The following is a 19113-nucleotide window of genomic DNA, read 5'->3' on the forward strand; positions in this document are numbered from 1 at the left end:
AATTTTGAGATGGCTTTATCGACCTCTGCCGGGGTTATTTCCGCAGATATCCAATTATTTTGCTCTATGCCAATTGAGGGGAGATCTAACGAGTCCAGAAACTGCTTCACTAAGGAAAGGTCGGTTAATTTGGGTTGACTATATAATTTCCTATAGAATATTTCAAATGAATTATGTATTTCTTCCGGGGAGAAACTCAACTGATTAGAAATAGGATTTTTAATTTTAAAGATAGACCTGTCTAGTTGTTGTTGTTTTAGTCTCCAGGCTAATATTTTTTTTGCTCGAGGTCCATTTTCATAATAAGTTTGTTTTACGTATTTGAGATTAAGTATAACCTTATCATTGAGTTTTCTATTTAGCTCCCCTTTTATTGCTGCAATTTGTTGTAGCAAGGAGGGGTCTTTGGTTTCAATATGTTTCTGCTCTAGAATATTTAGCTGTTTTGTCAGGTCATTGAATTGCTCAGATTTCTCTTTTTTCTTCCTTGATGCCCACATAATAATTTTCCCACGTAGTACTGCTTTTGCCGCATCCCATAATATACTTGGGGACAATTCATTGCTGTCTTTGAAATCTAGGTAATCTGTGAATTCCTTGTTAACAAATTCTTCAAATTTATCATCGTTCAACAAAGCTGTGTTAAGTCTCCAAATTGTAGTCTTAGGATGAGAATCTAAACGTAGTGTCAAATATACCCCTGAGTGATCCGACACGTCTCTGGTACCAATACTGCAGTCTAGGACCCTATATCTGTCTGCTCTAAATAGAAAAAAATAGTCAATTCTTGAATAAAAGCCATGTGAGTGAGAGTAAAAGGTGAACTCCTTAGCCAATGGGTGGCATTCCCTCCAGACATCAAATAGGCCTATCCTTTTTATCATTTTCTTTATATACAAAGATTCTGGGTTGGTTTTTTTTAAAGGGTTTGAGGAATCCAAGGAAGGATGCAGTTGAGCATTCCAGTCCCCTCCACATATCAAAACACCAGATGCTTCTGCCAATATGAGGTCAAGCATTTTATCAATAAAGGTTCTGTCATGTCCTGGGGGTCTATATACGTTAAGTAAAGTTACTTCATTTGAGTCTAATGTTCCCTTTACCAGAACAAAACGACCTTCCTTGTCTGTAATTTGTTTAGATACCTGGAAGTCCACATTATTTGCAATTAATATTGCCACACCCCTAGCGTGTCCATTTGAGTAGGATGAGTAAAATGTCCTTTTAAAACCCATTTTTTTAAATTTTTCATGGCTCTCTTTGATTAAGTGGGTTTCCTGCCAGAAGATTATTTGTTGTTGTTCTCTCTTCATTTTAGCTATAAGCTTTCCTCTTTTAATTGGATTCTGTAACCCGTGAACATTAATAGTTATAAATTTATATTGCTGTTGGAACATAAATCTTTAAATGAATAAATCCCTCTAACTTACACATCCAAGGTGACCATAACAGCAGAACATTTATAAAAATCAAAAACAAAGAACCTGTAACTTCTAACCTTACAACAGGAACGACTTCCACAACAAAACGACTCATTAAGGAGTCTTGGGTGAAGAGAAAATTCCCCATGGGACTCTTCTCATGGGGGGTCTCTCCAGTGCAAACTGACATAGCTCGTACGAGTATAATCTCAGTGCACGATCAGAGCCTTTAAACCGGCTCCCAAAAACAGTCATGTATTATCTACTTTATTTTAAATCAGTAACGTATTTCTTAACATTGGCAAAGGCTAAACAAAGGATTATTATGATAATGTCTGACAGCGTCTCTATACGCAAATATTCATATCTTAGTCCACATTCTGGGTCAGTCATTGTGATCCTTATCTTACCGCAATAGTTTTAACGAGCGGTGCTTAGCTTGAAAAGGCGGTTGTGTCTCCAGCTTCAAGGCGAAATCCGCTGAGTTTCTTCCGTGCTCTCTCTCTGTGTGCGTCGGTGTTCCGACGTTTGGCCTCCACCGTCACCCAGGACAGTCTGTCCAATATTTCCATCGGCGCCGCCGCAGGTACACCAACGTTGCTATTGCACTCGGGAGCGAGACCTCTCCTCTGCAGGTCCTTCAAGGCTTCCACCGCGCTGCCATACGTGATCGGGCCATCATCACAAAACACACGGAGTTTAGCCGGTGGCGGGGTTTGGAAACGGAGACCTTTTTCTTTCAGAAGTTTTCTAATAGGGGCGTAAGCTTTCCTCTTCTTTTGGGTCTCTGCCTGGTAGTCCTGATCGAAATAAACCCGCTGCTGGCTAAGACGAATCTCTCCTTTCTTCCACGCGGCACGAAGCACCAAGTCCCTGGTTCTAAATGCAAGAAAGGAGATCACCACGGAGCGGGGGTTCGCATTTTGCGGTGGTTTGGGACCCAAAGCCCGATGGCAGCGCTGTATAGCTAAATCGATATCCTGGAGTGACAGCTCAGCCTTAATGAAACCATCCATAAATTCCAGCAGATTATCTCCCTCTGTGTCTTCCGGAATCCCGTACACACGGATGTTGTTTCTACGTGAACGTGCTTCTAAATCAGTCAGTTTGGCTTGAATTTTATCTTGGTTGTTTATAGTTTGAGACAGCACCTCTTTCGCCGCCGCGGACCACTCCTCCAATTCTGCCACACGTTGTAACGACTCCTCCGCTCTCTTTTGGTTCTCCTTTAAATCCAACACGATTTCGTTTAGCTTTCCATTAATTTCCTCTCGGAAACTTCTTAAATCTCTTTTCATGTCGGTAGAGAAGTCTTCACGAAAGCCGCACAGCTCTTCCTTCATGTCTGCACGGATAGCTACAATCTCTTTGTGAATAGCTCCGATGCTAGCTTGAAGCCCCTCCATAGCCATGTGCTGCGTAGTTACGCCTTCGTCTAGTAGTGAATTTCTCTCGCTTGTTTCGTATGTCTGTTTTAATTTAACGTTACTTTTCGATGCCTTTCCCCTTTTCATCATAGAATAATCGGTCTTAGAGGGTAAATTCAGCTCTGGCAAAGGGGAAATTAGTCGACCGAGTTGGGAGCTCTAGTTCAATGCGTCTGCTCACCTCAGCGCCATAACCGGAAGTCACCAAATATCTGCTTTTAACTGATAGCTGATACTTGAATACATATTTGGCTGCTTTTAGATGTTCTGTGCAAGCTGTAATCCTATCGAATGCCTCACTTCACTTTGGTTTGCAACCAGCACAGATAGAGTGTGTTTCACTAAGAGATTTGGTGATGCAGATAATGTTGATGGAATTTTAAAGAGCTGCTAATCGACTGTCATGATCTGAAATTTCAGTGAAGCACAAATGAAGTTAAACTTCTCTTAATCATTCTGAATATGAGTTAGTGTATAATATTTTAAAAGATTGCAGAGTATTTATTATGCTATAAGAGGCCAGGAGACCATGAAAGTCATTTTTATTCAATGCTTTTTTTTTTTAAACAAAATGTGAAACAATGAGTTTAGCTTTTTGCATCCTTACCATGACTTTAAAATGTATTTCACTGCATACCATCTGAAAACACAGATCTTTCTTTTGATCAAATAAATCGAACCCATCTGGACTTTCCAATGCTACTTTTTATTTATGTCAGTATAAAATAAGTTCTAAAATGGACAATGCATAAACTTTTAAATCATTGTGATTTCTGGTCCTCATTGATGTTATGGCAGCAGTGTTAGCTGTAATAGAGCTACATTTCTTTTAGAAAATACAGAGAGCAGATTATAAGAACATGAACTAAAGTCTCTACTTTGGACTGGGAGAGAAATGGTCACACTGCCAATGTTCTTATGATGACAGCATCCTTTGAAACGTAGATTTGGTGATTATGATTCTGAGGTTTTGACCTGATCCAAAATATTTATTTCCACTGTTTAAATTTGGGTTCAGTTTTTCTGTGAAATGTAACTTTTAATGTCCAGATAAAGAGTGATTCAGTCAGTCTGGGTTCATTAGGAGACTCATGAGCCACATGTCTCCAAAATCAATGCTGTCTCCTGATGATTCCACCCAACAGCAGCATATTGAGAATAAAACCTAAAATTGAGCCATGTGTTATACCGTAGTTTTGCTACCATTACTACCATTCTTAGAAATTGCAGGGAAAATGTTAATCTGAAAGACGAACAATCCAGATGACATGAAACAAAGAATCACGTATTAAAAGTCACACACACACACACACACACACACACACACACCCCCCCACACACACACACACACCCTCTTTTGCACAGCCCCATGCAGAAACATTCATGACACCCTTCAGGGTCTGTCGAGCAATGCAGCAGCAGCAGCAGGAACAGCAGATTAAAGGCAGGAGGAGGAGAGGACATGAGGACAGAACAGCAGCTGCTGAAGACATGAAAACGTGTATTTAATTGAGTCCAAAATCTGGTGAATAAGTGAATCCATCAAGACCAGAACTGGATATTTAGAGCTCAATGTTTTTTTTTCTTTTTTTTGTCTTTAGAATTATAGCACAGAAAACCAGGGAGAGAAATATTCTGACTGCTGCACCTGCTGCATGACGTCCTCAGCAGTAATTTCTTTTGGTCAGATTTAAGGGACAACATCAAACCAGGACTCCAAGATGACCGTAAGTTGAGAGCAGTGCAGATAATTTTATTTTCTCAATTTAAAGGTAGAAAACATCCACTGCAAAAACTTTTCACAACATGACCATAGAAATAATTTGTCTTCACCATGAGGGTTGAAAACTTCCAATTTGGCTTTTCAAAAGGATAAGAGTAAAGATTACTAAGCAGAAAACAAATACTGGAAATTAAAATCAAAATGGTTCACTGCAGATTAATATAAAGCTTTAAAATTCTTAAAGTTTGCAAATATGACAGTTTTATTGCTGCAATAAAACTGCAAGAAGCAGTTGCAGATAAAAAAATACATGAGAGTGCAAGGATTGTTTAATATTTTTGACTGTTTTTTAATGCATCATATCCAAATTTTGGAAGATTATGGAGTAAAGCATGGTAAATATTATTATATATAAACAGTGTCTTTATATTAAATACATGCTTGCAACCAGGATCATCTTATATCAAAATTGTATCAAAATATAATTCAAAATTGTTCATACCTCTGGCAGATTTTAGATTGAAATAAATTGTACATCATTTTACATGTGTTTCTCATAGGAACATAGACAAAAATATAGGTATATCTTAATATATCTTCATAGGTAATCCAGATTTAAGCTTTTACTTAAAAAAAAAACTAGATTAGCAATAATCTACACCCTTCTCAATAAGGAAAGGAAATCTGTGTTGACTTTGCAGTAATTAAAGTTTTATAATTACTAACCACCTGCAAGGTTCTTACATGTTATTCTTACGATTTATGTTTTGTAATGATATCCAAGTCTTTGAAGTTGGAAGGCCTCCTTCCCATCACCCTAATGTTTAGCTCCATCCAGTTTGGACTCACAGAAACATAATATTACTCCGAAGCAGAATAAACATATTGGTAAAAACTGAACCTACATCTGCCAGATGTATGTTTAGTTTTGTGCCTCACTGTTCTACTGTGATTGTTTCTATTATTGCAAAAGGTTTTGTTTTTTTCTGCTCTCCTAACATAAACCCAACAATGAATGAGGTTTGAAGAGCACAAAACGTTGTCCAAACTGAAGTTCCTCCTACTTTCAGAAGCTGTTTGTCTGACCAAAGCTGAGGAATTCAGTGTCAGCATGCAGAACATTTGCGGCTCTGATTTGGACTCTAATGGGAAGTAATGAGCTGCCCTCTGTTTGGATCTGTATGTTGACACCTAACCTTGGCCTGAGAGGTGCCAGCTGCAGTGGAAACATCAACAGACAAAACCAGGAGCAGTGTGTGCGACAGGGTTTCATGTGGCTATTAACAGACATGTTTATGTCTGCAGATAAATGTTATCAACGTCACCATGGCGACAATCAGTGCTGAAGCGGTCGCGTTGCATTCCCAAACGGTGTCAGGAATTCAGTTCATAAGAGAAAACTAATTAGCAAGAATGATATCTACTTGTTCAAATTTAAAGTTTTTAACCATTTATATGTTGACTGTCCAGTTTGATGAGTCTCATTTTAACTCGTTATCTGTTTCTCAAGGCTGCCACAAAGCTTCTGGATGAGATGTGCCATCTGACGGCTCAATCTCTGACAGCGATGGACACGTCAGAGCACTTCCAGGTCCTGAAGCTGCTGGGCGAAGGCTCGTATGGAAAAGTAATGCTGGCTGTGCACAGAAAAAGAGGTGAGAAAGTTAGTTAACCAAAACCAAACAGTTCCAAGAAACCAAACTTGAAAGTAAAAAAAATGTCGTTCCTTCCATTTCCCTCAGGAACTCCGATGGCATTGAAGCTCTTCCCACGGGAATCCACCTCGCTTTTCTCCTTCCTGAGGGAGTACAACCTCTCTTTGTCGTTCTGCACCCATCCGTCTCTGACCAGAGCTCTGGGAATCGCTTACTCCACCCCGTCACACTACATCTTCGCTCAGCAAGCCAGTCTCTTTGGTGATCTCTTTGACGTAATCACACCAGAGGTATGCAGCTAGGGCTTTAATTTGTCATGTAAACACAGAAAGAGACTGATAAGGACAATGTTTCAAAGGAAAAAGCAGTTTTAATGAAGGACTGTCAGCTCACAGTAAAAATAAGAGAATATGGACAGAAAGACTGATAAACCTTGGTCCACAGGTAGGGATGGAGGAGGACTGCTGTCAGCGGGTGGTGTCCCAGCTGTGTGGGGCTCTGTCCCACCTCCACTCCCTTGGGTTTGTCCACAGAGATGTCAAACCTGAGAATGTCTTTCTGTGTGACTCTGCGTGCCGATGGGTCAAACTTGGAGACTTTGGCATGGTCAGTCCAGGACTATCAGATTAAAGCACAATATGCCATTATACAAAGATTCTTGCCAATAAAAACACCTGAACCAATTGTTTAAATATGGCATTTAAAGATATTTTTTTTGTTTCCCCCAGGTGAAGGCCAAGGGAACCAGAATCCCAGAGGTCTGGTTTAGTTCCCCTTACTGCACCCCAGAGGCTGAGATTGCTCGAGGAAACGAGGACAGCTGGAGCAGCACAAACGACGAAAACGGTAACTTTCAGGAGGATGGGGATATGAGGAAAACAAAGAAGCAGAGAGTTTGGGCGTCTGTGGAGCCCAGCACAGACAGCTGGGCTCTGGGCATCCTCACATACGCCATGCTCACCGGCAGCCACCCCTGGGCTGAGACAGCCAGCGACTGCTGCTCATATGTAAAGTATCGAGATTGGTTTGAGAGTGCAAAAGGTCCTGATGATGAACTGGATGTGTGGGTAGAACCTGAGACGGAGAGCACACAGGGAGCCACTGATCTGAATGGAAACAGACAGGAGGACGGTTCACCTGTCGCCCCTCAGTTCGCCTGTTTCACACAGTTAGCCTGCTCCTTCTTCCAGTCGCTTCTCGACCCCAGGCCGCAACTTCGAGGACGACCTGAGGATGCTCTGAGTTACCTTGGAGACCACTGGATGATGGAGAAAGAGAGGATGAGACAGGAGAAGGAGAGGAAGAAGAACAGTGGGAAGACTGCAATTAAATCGGTGAAGGAGATGGAGGGGAGAGGAGAGCGGTGAGCAAAGATGATTAAAGAAGACTAAAGACTGAAAATGCAGTCATGCATTGCACTGTTTTAAAATGTAGCAATCTAAAATCCTGTTTATATTCTTGAATATGAATATTGCAAGCTATATTTTTGTAATTTTTGTAATTTAAGCAAATATTTTGTTTATTTTTGGGGGGATGTGTGAAAAAGTTAGTCACTGTAGGAGATGCCATAGAAACCAAGTTAAGCAGTCATGTTACCTTAATTTTTCACAATAAACTCTATAAACTTAGACTCTGTCAGTGTGTAATTTTGTTGTGACCAGTACCTTAAGAAATTTGTCACAAAAGACTAAGCACACCCAGGTGAGCTTAACCAGAGGAATGAAAAACAGCTGTGGAAGAGTGTGAATCAGAGAGGCAGTGGAAACAGGACCTAAACTAAAACACAGATCTACAAAACAAAAAGAGGTAAAGTGTACAAACACCTGCAGATCATGACGGTTTAGTGGAGATGTAATACTACCATGTCCTTGTAAGACACTGTCTGTGGAGCTCTGTGATATATTTGGATCTAGACTTTGGAGAGCGTAACACGCCATACCGGGTCATGAATGGTATGTAGTCTGCAAACTATGAACACGTCTAGAGTTCAGTTTCATTACAGTCCCAGTCAGATCTCTGCATCTTTTACAAAGAAAAATATGCCTGAACGAATTTTATCAAGTTTTCAGTGAATCAAAGACATTAAGATGATGAATAATCATTTTTATTATTTCACTGTAAAGCTTTTGCAAGATTATACACCGATGTGAATACCACACTCTGTGAAGCCCATCAGGAAAGCTTCCCCAGGTGTTTTCATAAATAGACACTCAGTAATCAGTTTGACATTAAAACCTTTCAGCACCAGAGCCGTGCCAGAATCTTTAGCCTCATCGTCCGGCCAAGTCACATTCTCAGTGATCATGCAAGCGCAATCCGCTGGATCATTTTTAGATCTCAGAACTGGCATGAAACATTGAGACTTGACAAGCATCATTAAAGGAATCACTTTTTTTTTTTCAAATATATTTTGTAAAGGTCACAGCTATACTGAGAGAATGACACAACCAGGAAATAAAGTAGATGGACGCAGTTTTAGCCTTGTCCTTGTTTCTCTTCCAATAAATATCAATCTAATCTCCTGACTGTGTTTCTCACAATGAGAATGTGGGGAAAAAGGCTAAAATATAACGTGTTTGCCGGAAAATGTCTGATCTTTAGCACATGTGTTGAAAAGAGAAAGACTAGAAGTGGGAGTAAGGTCAGAGAAAGATCATCTGCAGCAGCTGAATATTAAACTGCTGCCAACTTCCATTAAAAAGTAGAGAGGTGAGGACAAAAACATATAAAAGTTTTCTTCTGCAAAAAACTACATAAGAAAAGAATAAGCTTAGAAATGAAATCTCTGCTTTAACATCTGCTTGAATGTTATTTTCAGAAGGTCCTTTAATCTGAAAGCATGTTCTAATGTAAAGAATATGACTTTATGTCATCAGTTCATGTCTGAATGAGAACCAACAAAGGATAAAATCTTGTAACTGTTATCTCTTCATTGCTCCAAGTTCCCTTCCTTCATCACTTCCACAGAGAGAAAACACCATTGCAAATAGACTGGATAAGGTTGCACTGTAAAGTTTGACATGTTTGGTATTTTCATTGCTGTCTCACCAAGGCAATAAATATAAAAAGACACAGACAAGGAATTAATGCATTTACTAACAAACAGTCCCAGAATCTGACCTGACAGACATCCAAATCAACGTGTAGAGTGTGTTTAAGTCACCTTCAGGATAAAATGTCATAATTCTAGACTTTAGGATTTGACCTTTTAGCTCTGACCCCATGTCTGTTACAGCTTCACCCAGCAGCTCCTAAATCTTTTAAACAACCAGAGTCATGAAGTTCAGCAGCTCCTGGTTTGACCCACCAACGATTTCCTGACCTTACAGAGTCACAAGCTGGAGGCCTTTGAAGTAGCCTGACCCAAACTCCACCTTAAGAATTTCTCCTTATGAAGTTCCCCACATATTTTCACGAGAAACTGCTTTGCAATACAGGAAGCAATACTATTAATAACAACAAAAACATTTGATTCAAATTTTAACTGCATTCACCAGTTTAATTATTTCATTGAGTAATAAGTGGAGAACTTTAGAATGTTTCATTATTTATATGAGACATATGTTTCTAGTTTTATTAAATTGATCACATAACTATAGTAAGTTATTATTTGTGGATTTATCCGACATCAGCACTCCTCTGTGGTTCAGCTAAATGTCAGGGGTCACCTGTGCAGCACCACACTGAGCACGCTCAGAAGACACCTGGACTCCAAGGTGGCGGAGCTGTTTGGCTCTCAGCCCAAAGTCAGTACCGACGCTCAGGGATGCCTCTTCATCGACCGCGACGGTTCCCACTTCGGAGCCGTTCTGGAGTTCCTGAGGTCGGAGAAGCTGCAGACGGAAAACATCCAGGAGGTCTGAGCCACACACGATGAGGAGTTGCTTTTAAATTGCTCTGTAATAGGGCTACGACGATTAATCAAATTAATCAGTTATTGGGATAATCATCAACTCATTTAGTAATTAATTAATCGTTAACTGGAGTATACAAACTCAAGGGTAACTGCTGAAAGAACAACAAACTCAGAGCAGCAATTGAGTCAAAAATGTACAAAAAATATAAACATTTTGCATTTAAGATAAAAGAAAACATCTTTTTATGTAGATATTTTCTACCCAGATCTTCTCAAGTAACAGTTTTAGCTTCATCTGGTTCAAAATCTGTAATTTGATATTAATATCCATTTAACATCACATATGCTTTCCTTGGAACTAGTGGCTTTTCTTTATAATTCAATTGACTGTATTAGATGTCCATACTTTACCACTGTTACCTCAACTATGAGAGACAAAATGAGAAAAAAATAAATAAATCAGAAAATCACACCGTCTGCTGATTAAAGGATTTAATCAGCAGACAGGCTCCTGGATGGTTTCAGTACCTGGATTATCAAAATCCTCCAGGATGGTTTCTGCATCAATCTTGGTTTCTTCCACAGATTTCAGGTCTAAGGAACAACCTGCTAAGGTTTCTCCTGGGAGTTTTGTCTCTTCCAGTTCTGCCTCCAGGTGGGCCAGTTTTTGGTTGTCTTCAAAATTTCTGGCTCTCTCCATCTCCAGAAGGGAGCGCAGTCGTTCGATTTCCCCATGTAAGGCTTTTGGGTCCACAGGAGGGAACCGGCCTTCAGGGTTTTCCTGCTTACAGCTAATGAAACATTTATTATTGGAGCATTACATCAGACCAATAAAGAATATTTTAATACAGAATTGTGGAATTTGTTTAATATCTACTTTAAAGTTATTTTCATAAGGTACTTTTGATCTGAAAAAAAAACCTTGACTGGAAGACAAATATGACTGTATAAACATACATTGCCAGTGATATTTGGTTAAATGTTCTTTAGCAACTTAGACCTCAAACAAACTGTTTTATATCTGTCAGCAAGTTTCTTGTGACCAGATTTCTGAACATATTTCCTTTAAGAATCAGTCAAGTTGATTGATTTTCCTTTCACACACTCAGGTCTGAAGCAAATTCCTCAAATGTCCATGTTGATAAGAAGCAACTCTCCAGCAATATGACACCACTATCACAGTACTTCCACCAATAAAACAGGATGCACTCTTAAATCATTTTTATATAAGATGAAGACATTTCCAGTAAATCTTTTTCACATTGGGCTTTCTCCTCATGTGAAAACCAGGCTGATGCACATTGAAACAATGACATGGCATATTTTGTAAACGAATCCCAGGGTAGATGCAACCTGATATTTGAGTGTGTGATCTGAGCTGATCACACACTCTGAACCAGAGGAATTGAATTCCTGATTAATTTTTACGGATCTGCTCGCCGTCTGTCCAGCTGTCTGATGCTCTCCGTTTCCATCTGTCAGCAGAGCTAAAAGCTGCAGCTCAGTGAAGTCATGTCAGAATGTCTCACAACATTTCTCACTTCTACTATGACTGTCTCCGTTTCCTCATTAACAAGCTTCTTAGAGCACATAGTGTTTATTGCCAGCTTGAAGCAGCCAGGACGGACAGGGATGGAGAATCTGAAAGGTTTAAATATAGGTGTATGAAACACTGGGTCTTTTCATTCATAAAACATTTCAGACATATATTAGACCTGCTTTAGGTTCATGGTCATGGGCATCCGTACAGTAAAACATTCAATGTATTTAGAAGTTTGAGAAAATTAAAATGTTGGCAAGTATATTTCACGCTTATGGCAAAAAACAGAATCAATCTGAAATCTGCAATCTGAAAAAAAAAACAGAAATGGTTTAACAAAAGTACAGGCCTGATGTATAAATATAACTAATAATTAATACTTTACCTGTTACTAATTCACTTGTTATACCTGATTGAAAAGTTAATGAGAAAACATGTAAAGAGATAATCCATCAGTGACTTAGTTTCAATCATTTAGAAAGAAAATATGTACCAAGAGAGGATCATCAGAGCTGATCTAGATCTAGGATCAGGATCAGGAAAAGCGAAGCGTGCAACTCTGCAGACCCTACACATCCTGGACACAAACTGTTAAGATTTTTACCTTTAAGTTGCCACAAAGACCGTTTTTTCCCCCACATTGCTTCACTTACCAGTCAAAGTTAATTCAATACTTACTGGCAGTAGTTAAGCCTCGTTTTGCTCTTTTTACATTTTACATTTGAAATGTCTTGATTGACAGCAAAGCAGAACCAGAGTCAAACTCCTCGTTTGGATGCACAAATTTCAAACCATTTTTGAACATCACAATTTTGCTGTTTTGCAGCGGTTTCCATAGTCACCGCATCTCCATCTAACACAGCATAGATGGAGATCTGATGGAGAGGAACGATGAAGTCCTGTGATGTCACTCTTGCCCAGTAGAATTATTGCTGCAGACAGGAAGTTATGAAGGCAAAAGCAGGTTCAGCCCAATAGCAAGCAGCAAGGTGTTCCTAATAAAGTGGCAGGTCTGTGTGTCCCTATCACATATCAATGTAAAAGAGACAGGGTACAAAAATGTTAAAGTACAAACTTCATCCTTTGAAAGGTTTTATTGCCTCTCTGGTCACAAATCAAGAGTTAGTCCAGTGAATTTACATCCAGAATGGAAGAAGCAATAAATGAAGGACATGATATTTGATCTGGCAACATGAGTAATGTAAACGTAACACATGACAACATAAACGAGTCAGTCCTATATCTCAATGCCAGTCAATTACAGTTTATGTGATCTGATCACAGCACATCTTCCATATCTATGCAGATCATTTTAAATCAGTCAATAATAATATTCAAATAAATTAATGTAAACTTTGTCTAAATTCATAAGACTTTTAGAGCAAAAAGATCAACATTTCATCTGCTGCCATTAACACATTCAGAATGAAGCAACACAATCATTTTGTTTTTCCTGCAGTGCTCAGGCTGGTCCTCACAGCTCCAGCAGCAAACAGCTCAGTTCATTCTAGGACATGTTGACTCATCTGGTGAGTTTTTAGAATCCTGACTGGAAAATGTTTAATTTTCCACACCACACCAGCTCATTCCAGTTTTTATGCACGTCCAAGCTCACAGGAAACAGTTTCACCTAAAATAAAAACGCCTTCTGCAACAACTTCACACATTTGCAGTCCAGCCTTCAAGGTATTTCACTGTTAAAATCGTTTTTATAATAACTTTCCACATATCAGAAGGCATCAAAACTGTTTACAAGTCCAATTGTGGAGCAATTATTTGTTTTATTATGCAGCACAACATCAGTCCACCAAGGCAAAAAGCTATTTGTATCTGAACCAAACATTTTACTTCCAGTCCACTTTTTCTTTAAACTTACATTAATCAAAGCAGAAGGGATGTTTCAAAGATGTAGCAGCACTGATTGAGTGACTGATGACACCGAAAACATTAAATGCCAAAAGCAGAGCAATGACTTGACAATAACCGCCACAGAAGAGCCTCCCTATGATATCCTGAAGGAGAAATCGTTTTTTCTCTGAGCCAATCTCTTGGCCAGATTACATGAGATTATGTATTCTATTTGAGCAGCAGATTCACATAAGGTTATTCCATATTTTAACTTATGTGCTTCTTTAAAATACAGAGTAAAGATGGAAAAAAACACATGGAAAGAAGGATTTCCAACCACTATTGTTTTTGGTGGAGACGGAACACGCTGTAAGACAATGACATAATTTTCACTATATAACCATAAAATTGTGGAGCTAATAATCCCACATAAATACTGATGTATCTGTATATATCTATGAGGATACCTCCCCAATAATATCACCATCACCTTTAAATAAATTCAGCATCCTAAACCATCATTTTAATTCCTCTGTGAAACTACAAGAGCAGCAACTTTTTTAAAGCCAGTGACTTAAAAATATATATTTTGATTTTCACACTGGTTTTCAAATACACATTTTTTTAATGCTCGTGTGATTGCATTTACATTTATATTTAATGGCTTAGAACCAGTGAAATAACTTCAGCCGGAAGGGCAAAGCTACACAAAGTTATGTGTAGCTTTTCTTTTCTCAACTGCTTTTTGCTGTTCAAAAAAAAAATAATCTTACATTTTATTTTTCAAAAAATAAATAAGAGCTAATCCTAATTTAATAGACATATTCATATAATTTATCTTAAATTAGTATTTTTCTGTAGCTCCATTTTGCTTTTTGCATATTTTCAGCACTTTTAAAAGGGCGCTAATAAACTATTTGTTGACATTTAGTACTATTTGGTGCCAGCAGAGGGCGCTGTCACACAGACAAAATGTAAATCCATCTCGGTCCTAAAAACAGAAAGCTCTGCTCAGAGGGACCCCTACAGGCGAACTGATGTAAACACATGAAGGAGCGACACCTGCCACATAGCCCTTATATATTGTTGCAGATGGCTCATATAATTTCATGGCTTTAAGTCATTAATGCTTCATTTGCTGTCAGCAGGCTTTAACAGAACAATGGGGTTTGTAATCTTTGCTCTGAGGAGGGTGATGGTGTGGGAGATACTCTCAGTGAGGTTCACAGGAAGCCATGGACACGAATGCAGCGAGATGAAACATCACATCTGACGTGAGCAGCGACGGCTCAAAACTGGATCCAGTTTGTGGAGCTTTGAGTCGTTGATGGAGGAGGAACAGAACTGGAAGTCCAAAACACACAAACTGATTAGTTTAGTTGTTTTGTTTTTTTTAAACACATCAATAAAAGATGGAAAAAACACTTAGGGAAACTGTTTACCCTAAGCAAACAGTTTCCTTTTTGAAGATTAAAAATACATAATCATCATTTCTGAAATTATGACAAGAATAGAATATAAAATGAAATATAAAAATGAAATAACAATCAAATTATTTTTATTAATTGTATTGTTATTATTAATGTATTCACACCCAGACAAAAAGCACCACTGAAAAATAATAATAATAAAAAATAAAAAAAACCTCTTAGCCACATTTGTTTTGACAAAATGTGGGCAGATATATGGCCACATTTATATATATATGGCCAATAAGTTAATACATAAATATATAGATGAGAATGAATCTCCAACACCAGTGAAGTCATGCTCTACCTCGCTGGAGCTGAAAAGTCTCCCCAGAGTAGATCTGAGCTCTGATTGGACTGAACCACCGTGTTGGAGTTACTGCTGTCCAACTCCAAGAGGCAGCCTGAAAGAGACGAAGAAATATGAAAATCATTGCATGCAGCTCACAGATGACACACTTTTTAAAATTCATTTTATGCAGCCGGAAGACAGATATTCTCTAATTAACACACTGACTGAGAAAATGGGTTACTCATGTAGGTTAGAGCTGCACAAGGTGGGATTTTTCCATGATTCTGATGCACAGAGATTAGTCATTTTTCCTCCAATTAGTTTTCATATGAGCTCATGTATGCAATATAGTCGTGGTGCAGCAGCAGCATGGTGCTACTAACCTGTTGCTGTGCCAGCTGTCTGGGGAACTGTGTTGTGGTTAGATGAGCCAGACGAAGGAGGCGGAGCTATCTTTCCTCCAGGCGGTGGTGGCAGGAGTCCAACCCCCGCTGAGCCTTGTGGACGGGGCTTATCCCTCTTTTTACCCTGCTGTTTATGGAACAAAGATGAAGTCAAGTGAAAGGCAGAAGAGGAAAAAATGAGCATGTTTACAGACAGAAGTTGAATATGTGCTACTTTGCAAAAAAAAAAAAAAAGGTTGTCTAAACTGATTTCATCATAGCTGGTTTCACTGGTGTTTGTTTTCAAAACATTTTAACAATTAAAAGTTTTGACAAGGATCATATTTATTGTGTATTTTAGATGCATTTCTGTTAGTCTTATATCTAATTTATAAATTGAACTGTATTAGTTTGTATTTTTAGTTCGTCTTTAAGTTTCATTAAGGAGTTGTATAGGTTTTCTAGAAATAAGGCTTTACATTAACTTAACTTTTTTATAAAAATCTGGGAATTAAGGAAAATCCAGATATTTCCTTACCCCTATATTCAGTGTGATTGTCTGTCCCTCCTTAAAACCCAAATCCAGTTTTGGTCCTGAATCCCCGAGCTGGTTGCTTTTACTGATTTCACTCTCCTGTTTCACCCACCTACAAAGATCCAGAAACACAAACAATTTTCACTTAGAATTTTCCAATAAAACAAGCTGTGAAAACTTACATTATCAGAACCAAAAGACGTTTAGACAAAAATTACATTCTTTAACTTTTTTTTTTTTGAAGCTGAATATATATTTGCACACTGAGCCTTCTTGCTTACTTGAAATGATCCTGCAGAGCGACGTTGAAATCAAAAGCGTCTCCTCGGTCCCCAAAACCAACTCCTATGAAAGCGCTGCGGCCTGCATGCAACAGATGATGGGAGAAAACGTGGATTTGTTTACAGGTTTCAAATAGAAATGTTATCTGTTATTGGCAGAAATCCTGGAGTAAAAACCTTTTGAAGAACAAAAAAAAAAAATACTTCAAATTGGAAAAACAACCCTAAACATGCAGCCAAAGAGATGATAGAATGACTTAGTTCAGTCAAAGTCTAAACCTAGATTCAGTAGCACGGTGTAAAAATATTAAACATTTATGGTCACAGAGAATCTCTGATAAATCTGAATGAGGTTGAACTACTTTGAGACATAACTGCCACTATCAGAGACAAGCAGCTAGAAGGCGGTTCTAAAAGTATTTCCTCAGAAATCAATACAAGTTCATTTCAAATATTTTACCTTTCGAAAACCATCTATCCTTGTCCTACCATGTGACAAAGTTTCTCTACTTTGAATTGATCAAACAAAAAAAAAGAATTAAAATACCCAGAAGTTTGTGGTTGTAACATGACAAACTGGGAAAACCTTTAAGGGGTGTAAATACTTTTATAGACAGTGTCCTCACCGCTGTCATCCTGTATCCTCAGAACAAAATATCGGCTGGAATCACTGACGGTTTCCATAGCGACGCCGGGGTATTCCTTCACAGGTGCCTGGGCAAACAGTTCCCCTGCAGCACCACAGGGCACATGTGTTAAAAACTGTAGAGAAATAATGGCTCCTTCACCTGCACAGCTTATTTGTTTCAAACTGTATAAGAGTCAAAAGTACACGCTTTCCATGACAGCAATGTAATGTGCATGCAGTTTGTGTGACCTTAACGCCGTTGTGTTTTCATTCTCAGTGGAAATGTCAGCGTCAGCAGGAGTTCCACTACCCAAGGAGTCTGACTCAGAGCGATAGAAAACATCAAGTCAACAAGCTTCATATCCAACCTGAGACTTTGTCTTCTAGTTTGATGTATGCTACTGTTCCTCTGGCCGTTATTCTCATTCGACCGGACCAGTCCGGAGCGTCTAGCTTCCAGTCAGCAGCCCTGTAGACAAACGGTTGTGGTGAACAGTCACAGAGCTGCAGGTCTGCTGGGATTACACATCCTAACAGTATGTTTATTCAGCTTTCCTTGCAAGTGCAGTGTTGAAATGACTTAACTCAAGGCATCGTGTTGTGATCAACTGCACACAAGAAGCTCCAAGTAGAACTGAGCTCCATGAGCATTTTACTTCCCTGAAAGATAAACTGCAAAAAAACAAATGCACCCTACTTAAATTCTGGGGGTTTAGGATGTGTCTAGGCAGGGCTTCCATAAGGTGATTAATCAATCAATCAATCAAATTTGATTTGTATAGCACATTTTAGCAGCAAGACATTTCAAGGGGCTTTACATAATTAAAGAAAAAATAAAAATAGCATGTGACATTTGAATAAACAGTAAGAAAGAGAAAGAGATTTTGAAAAAAAAAAAGAAAAATATTGTATTATTATTAACAGGACAAAGTCTTCAACCTTGCAGCACCAGGTTCCGTAGATTAGTTTAAATTACAGTCCAATTTATTTATTTCAGGAGAGAAACACCTGAAATAAGTTCAGGAGTTCGCTTACTGTATTAATCCTGCTGCTAGATTCATCTTTTTCATCTCAGGTCTTCTTGCTAGTGACAATTAATGATTTTTGATTACTTATGTTTCAATCTTATAAGTATTTTATCAATATTCTGCACTTCTATAATATCAGGTATCCTTGCTAAATTTTAAGGATCTGTCAAAAATTGACTGATTCTTTATATATATAATGAGATTGTTTATCTAAAAAATATAATTAAGAAAAATCTTCTTGCTTGACAATCTTGTTATGCACAATAAAAAATAAAATGTTGAAATTAGCACAGGTTCTGATAACACAAAAATCAAAATCCATCCTTTTCAGATTAAAAATGTTCATTGCTCCTCAGAACAGCATGGGGCCCAACTTTCCATCTCTGCCCTCAGGATTCCGCCCATGCAGTGACCAGCGTGATGGACACGCAGCAATCCGTATGTGATGATGAAAGGAAAATAGACTTTCGATTTAGTTTTCAATATGTGTTTCCCGGGTCAGCAGTTCCAACAACCAGTTCCAACCTATGGACAGTGTCGGGGACTGTCCTGGCAAACTGCCCGTATTGATCCAGGCGGCATGATGACAAATAACCAGAACCCTTTACCGCACACCGCGTCACGCAAGAAGCCAAACACGGAGCTCTCCAACAGCTGGGACGTGATTCAAACAGAAAAACTGAATTACTACAGTTTCACTTGCATTAGTGGAACTCTGTGGCTTGGCGTCCATGTGAATGTATAGGATCGGATCTTCACCGACCACTAGTAAACCCCTTCAAGTAGTTCTGCTTTAACCCCGCAGGTGTTGTCTTACCTGTACGCGCGGTTCGAAGCACGAGGCGGGATGCGGTAAACGTTGACATCTGGTTTAACGCACAGGATCGACTCGTACTCTCCCTCGGCCGCCATCTTATCCCGAGTACTGATGTGGGAGGATCGTGGTCGTGAGTCATTTATTCAGCCCATTTCTAACGGGTTCATGAGTATGGCGAGACATGTTATCATATAATTATGAGAACGGATC

At 38.8% G+C, this 19113-nt stretch overlaps 3 protein-coding genes across 3 annotated transcripts in view; 2 read left to right on the forward strand and 1 right to left on the reverse strand.

The window, feature by feature from the left end:
• LOC107837605 (uncharacterized) overlaps window positions 1-1750 on the forward strand; it is a 15984-nt gene extending 14234 nt beyond the window's left edge. Inside the window, exon 5 of the transcript XR_001663647.1 lies at window positions 1740-1750. The gene's annotated coding sequence lies outside the window, so the exon portion shown is untranslated. The remainder of the gene's footprint in view (window positions 1-1739) is intronic.
• Window positions 1751-4287: 2537 nt separating this feature from the next.
• Window positions 4288-7854, forward strand: LOC103146419 (serine/threonine-protein kinase SBK1). Its single transcript, XM_007564333.2, has 5 exons — window positions 4288-4575; window positions 6082-6226; window positions 6314-6516; window positions 6671-6832; window positions 6955-7854. Exons 1-5 carry the CDS (start codon window positions 4570-4572, stop codon window positions 7591-7593), a joined length of 1155 nt encoding a protein of 384 aa, XP_007564395.1. The 5' UTR covers window positions 4288-4569; the 3' UTR covers window positions 7594-7854.
• A 4846-nt stretch (window positions 7855-12700) lies between these two features.
• Window positions 12701-19044, reverse strand: necap1 (NECAP endocytosis associated 1). Its single transcript, XM_007564335.2, has 8 exons — window positions 18904-19044; window positions 17427-17527; window positions 17057-17161; window positions 16431-16512; window positions 16153-16261; window positions 15615-15762; window positions 15247-15343; window positions 12701-14814 (listed from the first exon to the last, which is right to left on the reverse strand). The coding sequence occupies exons 1-8, from the start codon at window positions 18996-18998 to the stop codon at window positions 14760-14762; spliced, it is 792 nt and encodes a 263-aa protein (XP_007564397.1). The 5' UTR covers window positions 18999-19044; the 3' UTR covers window positions 12701-14759.
• Window positions 19045-19113: the final 69 nt, after the last annotated feature.

The sequence above is a fragment of the Poecilia formosa genome, unplaced genomic scaffold (genome assembly GCF_000485575.1).
Source record: "Poecilia formosa unplaced genomic scaffold, Poecilia_formosa-5.1.2 Scaffold158, whole genome shotgun sequence".
NCBI classification, from domain to species: Eukaryota; Metazoa; Chordata; class Actinopteri; order Cyprinodontiformes; family Poeciliidae; genus Poecilia; species Poecilia formosa.

Coding starts and splice junctions, on each gene's coding strand:
- LOC103146419 (XM_007564333.2), top strand. Junction 6,227..6,313: donor GGCTGTGCACAGAAAAAGAG/GTGAGAAAGTTA, acceptor CATTTCCCTCAG/GAACTCCGATGGCATTGAAG. Junction 6,833..6,954: donor AACTTGGAGACTTTGGCATG/GTCAGTCCAGGA, acceptor TGTTTCCCCCAG/GTGAAGGCCAAGGGAACCAG.
- necap1 (XM_007564335.2), bottom strand. CDS start 18,998: ATGGCGGCCGAGGGAGAGTACGAGTCGATCCTGTGCGTTAAACCAGAT. Junction 16,513..17,056: donor GAGGATACAGGATGACAGCG/GTGAGGACACTG, acceptor TGTTGCATGCAG/GCCGCAGCGCTTTCATAGGA. Junction 16,262..16,430: donor GCTCTGCAGGATCATTTCAA/GTAAGCAAGAAG, acceptor GGATCTTTGTAG/GTGGGTGAAACAGGAGAGTG.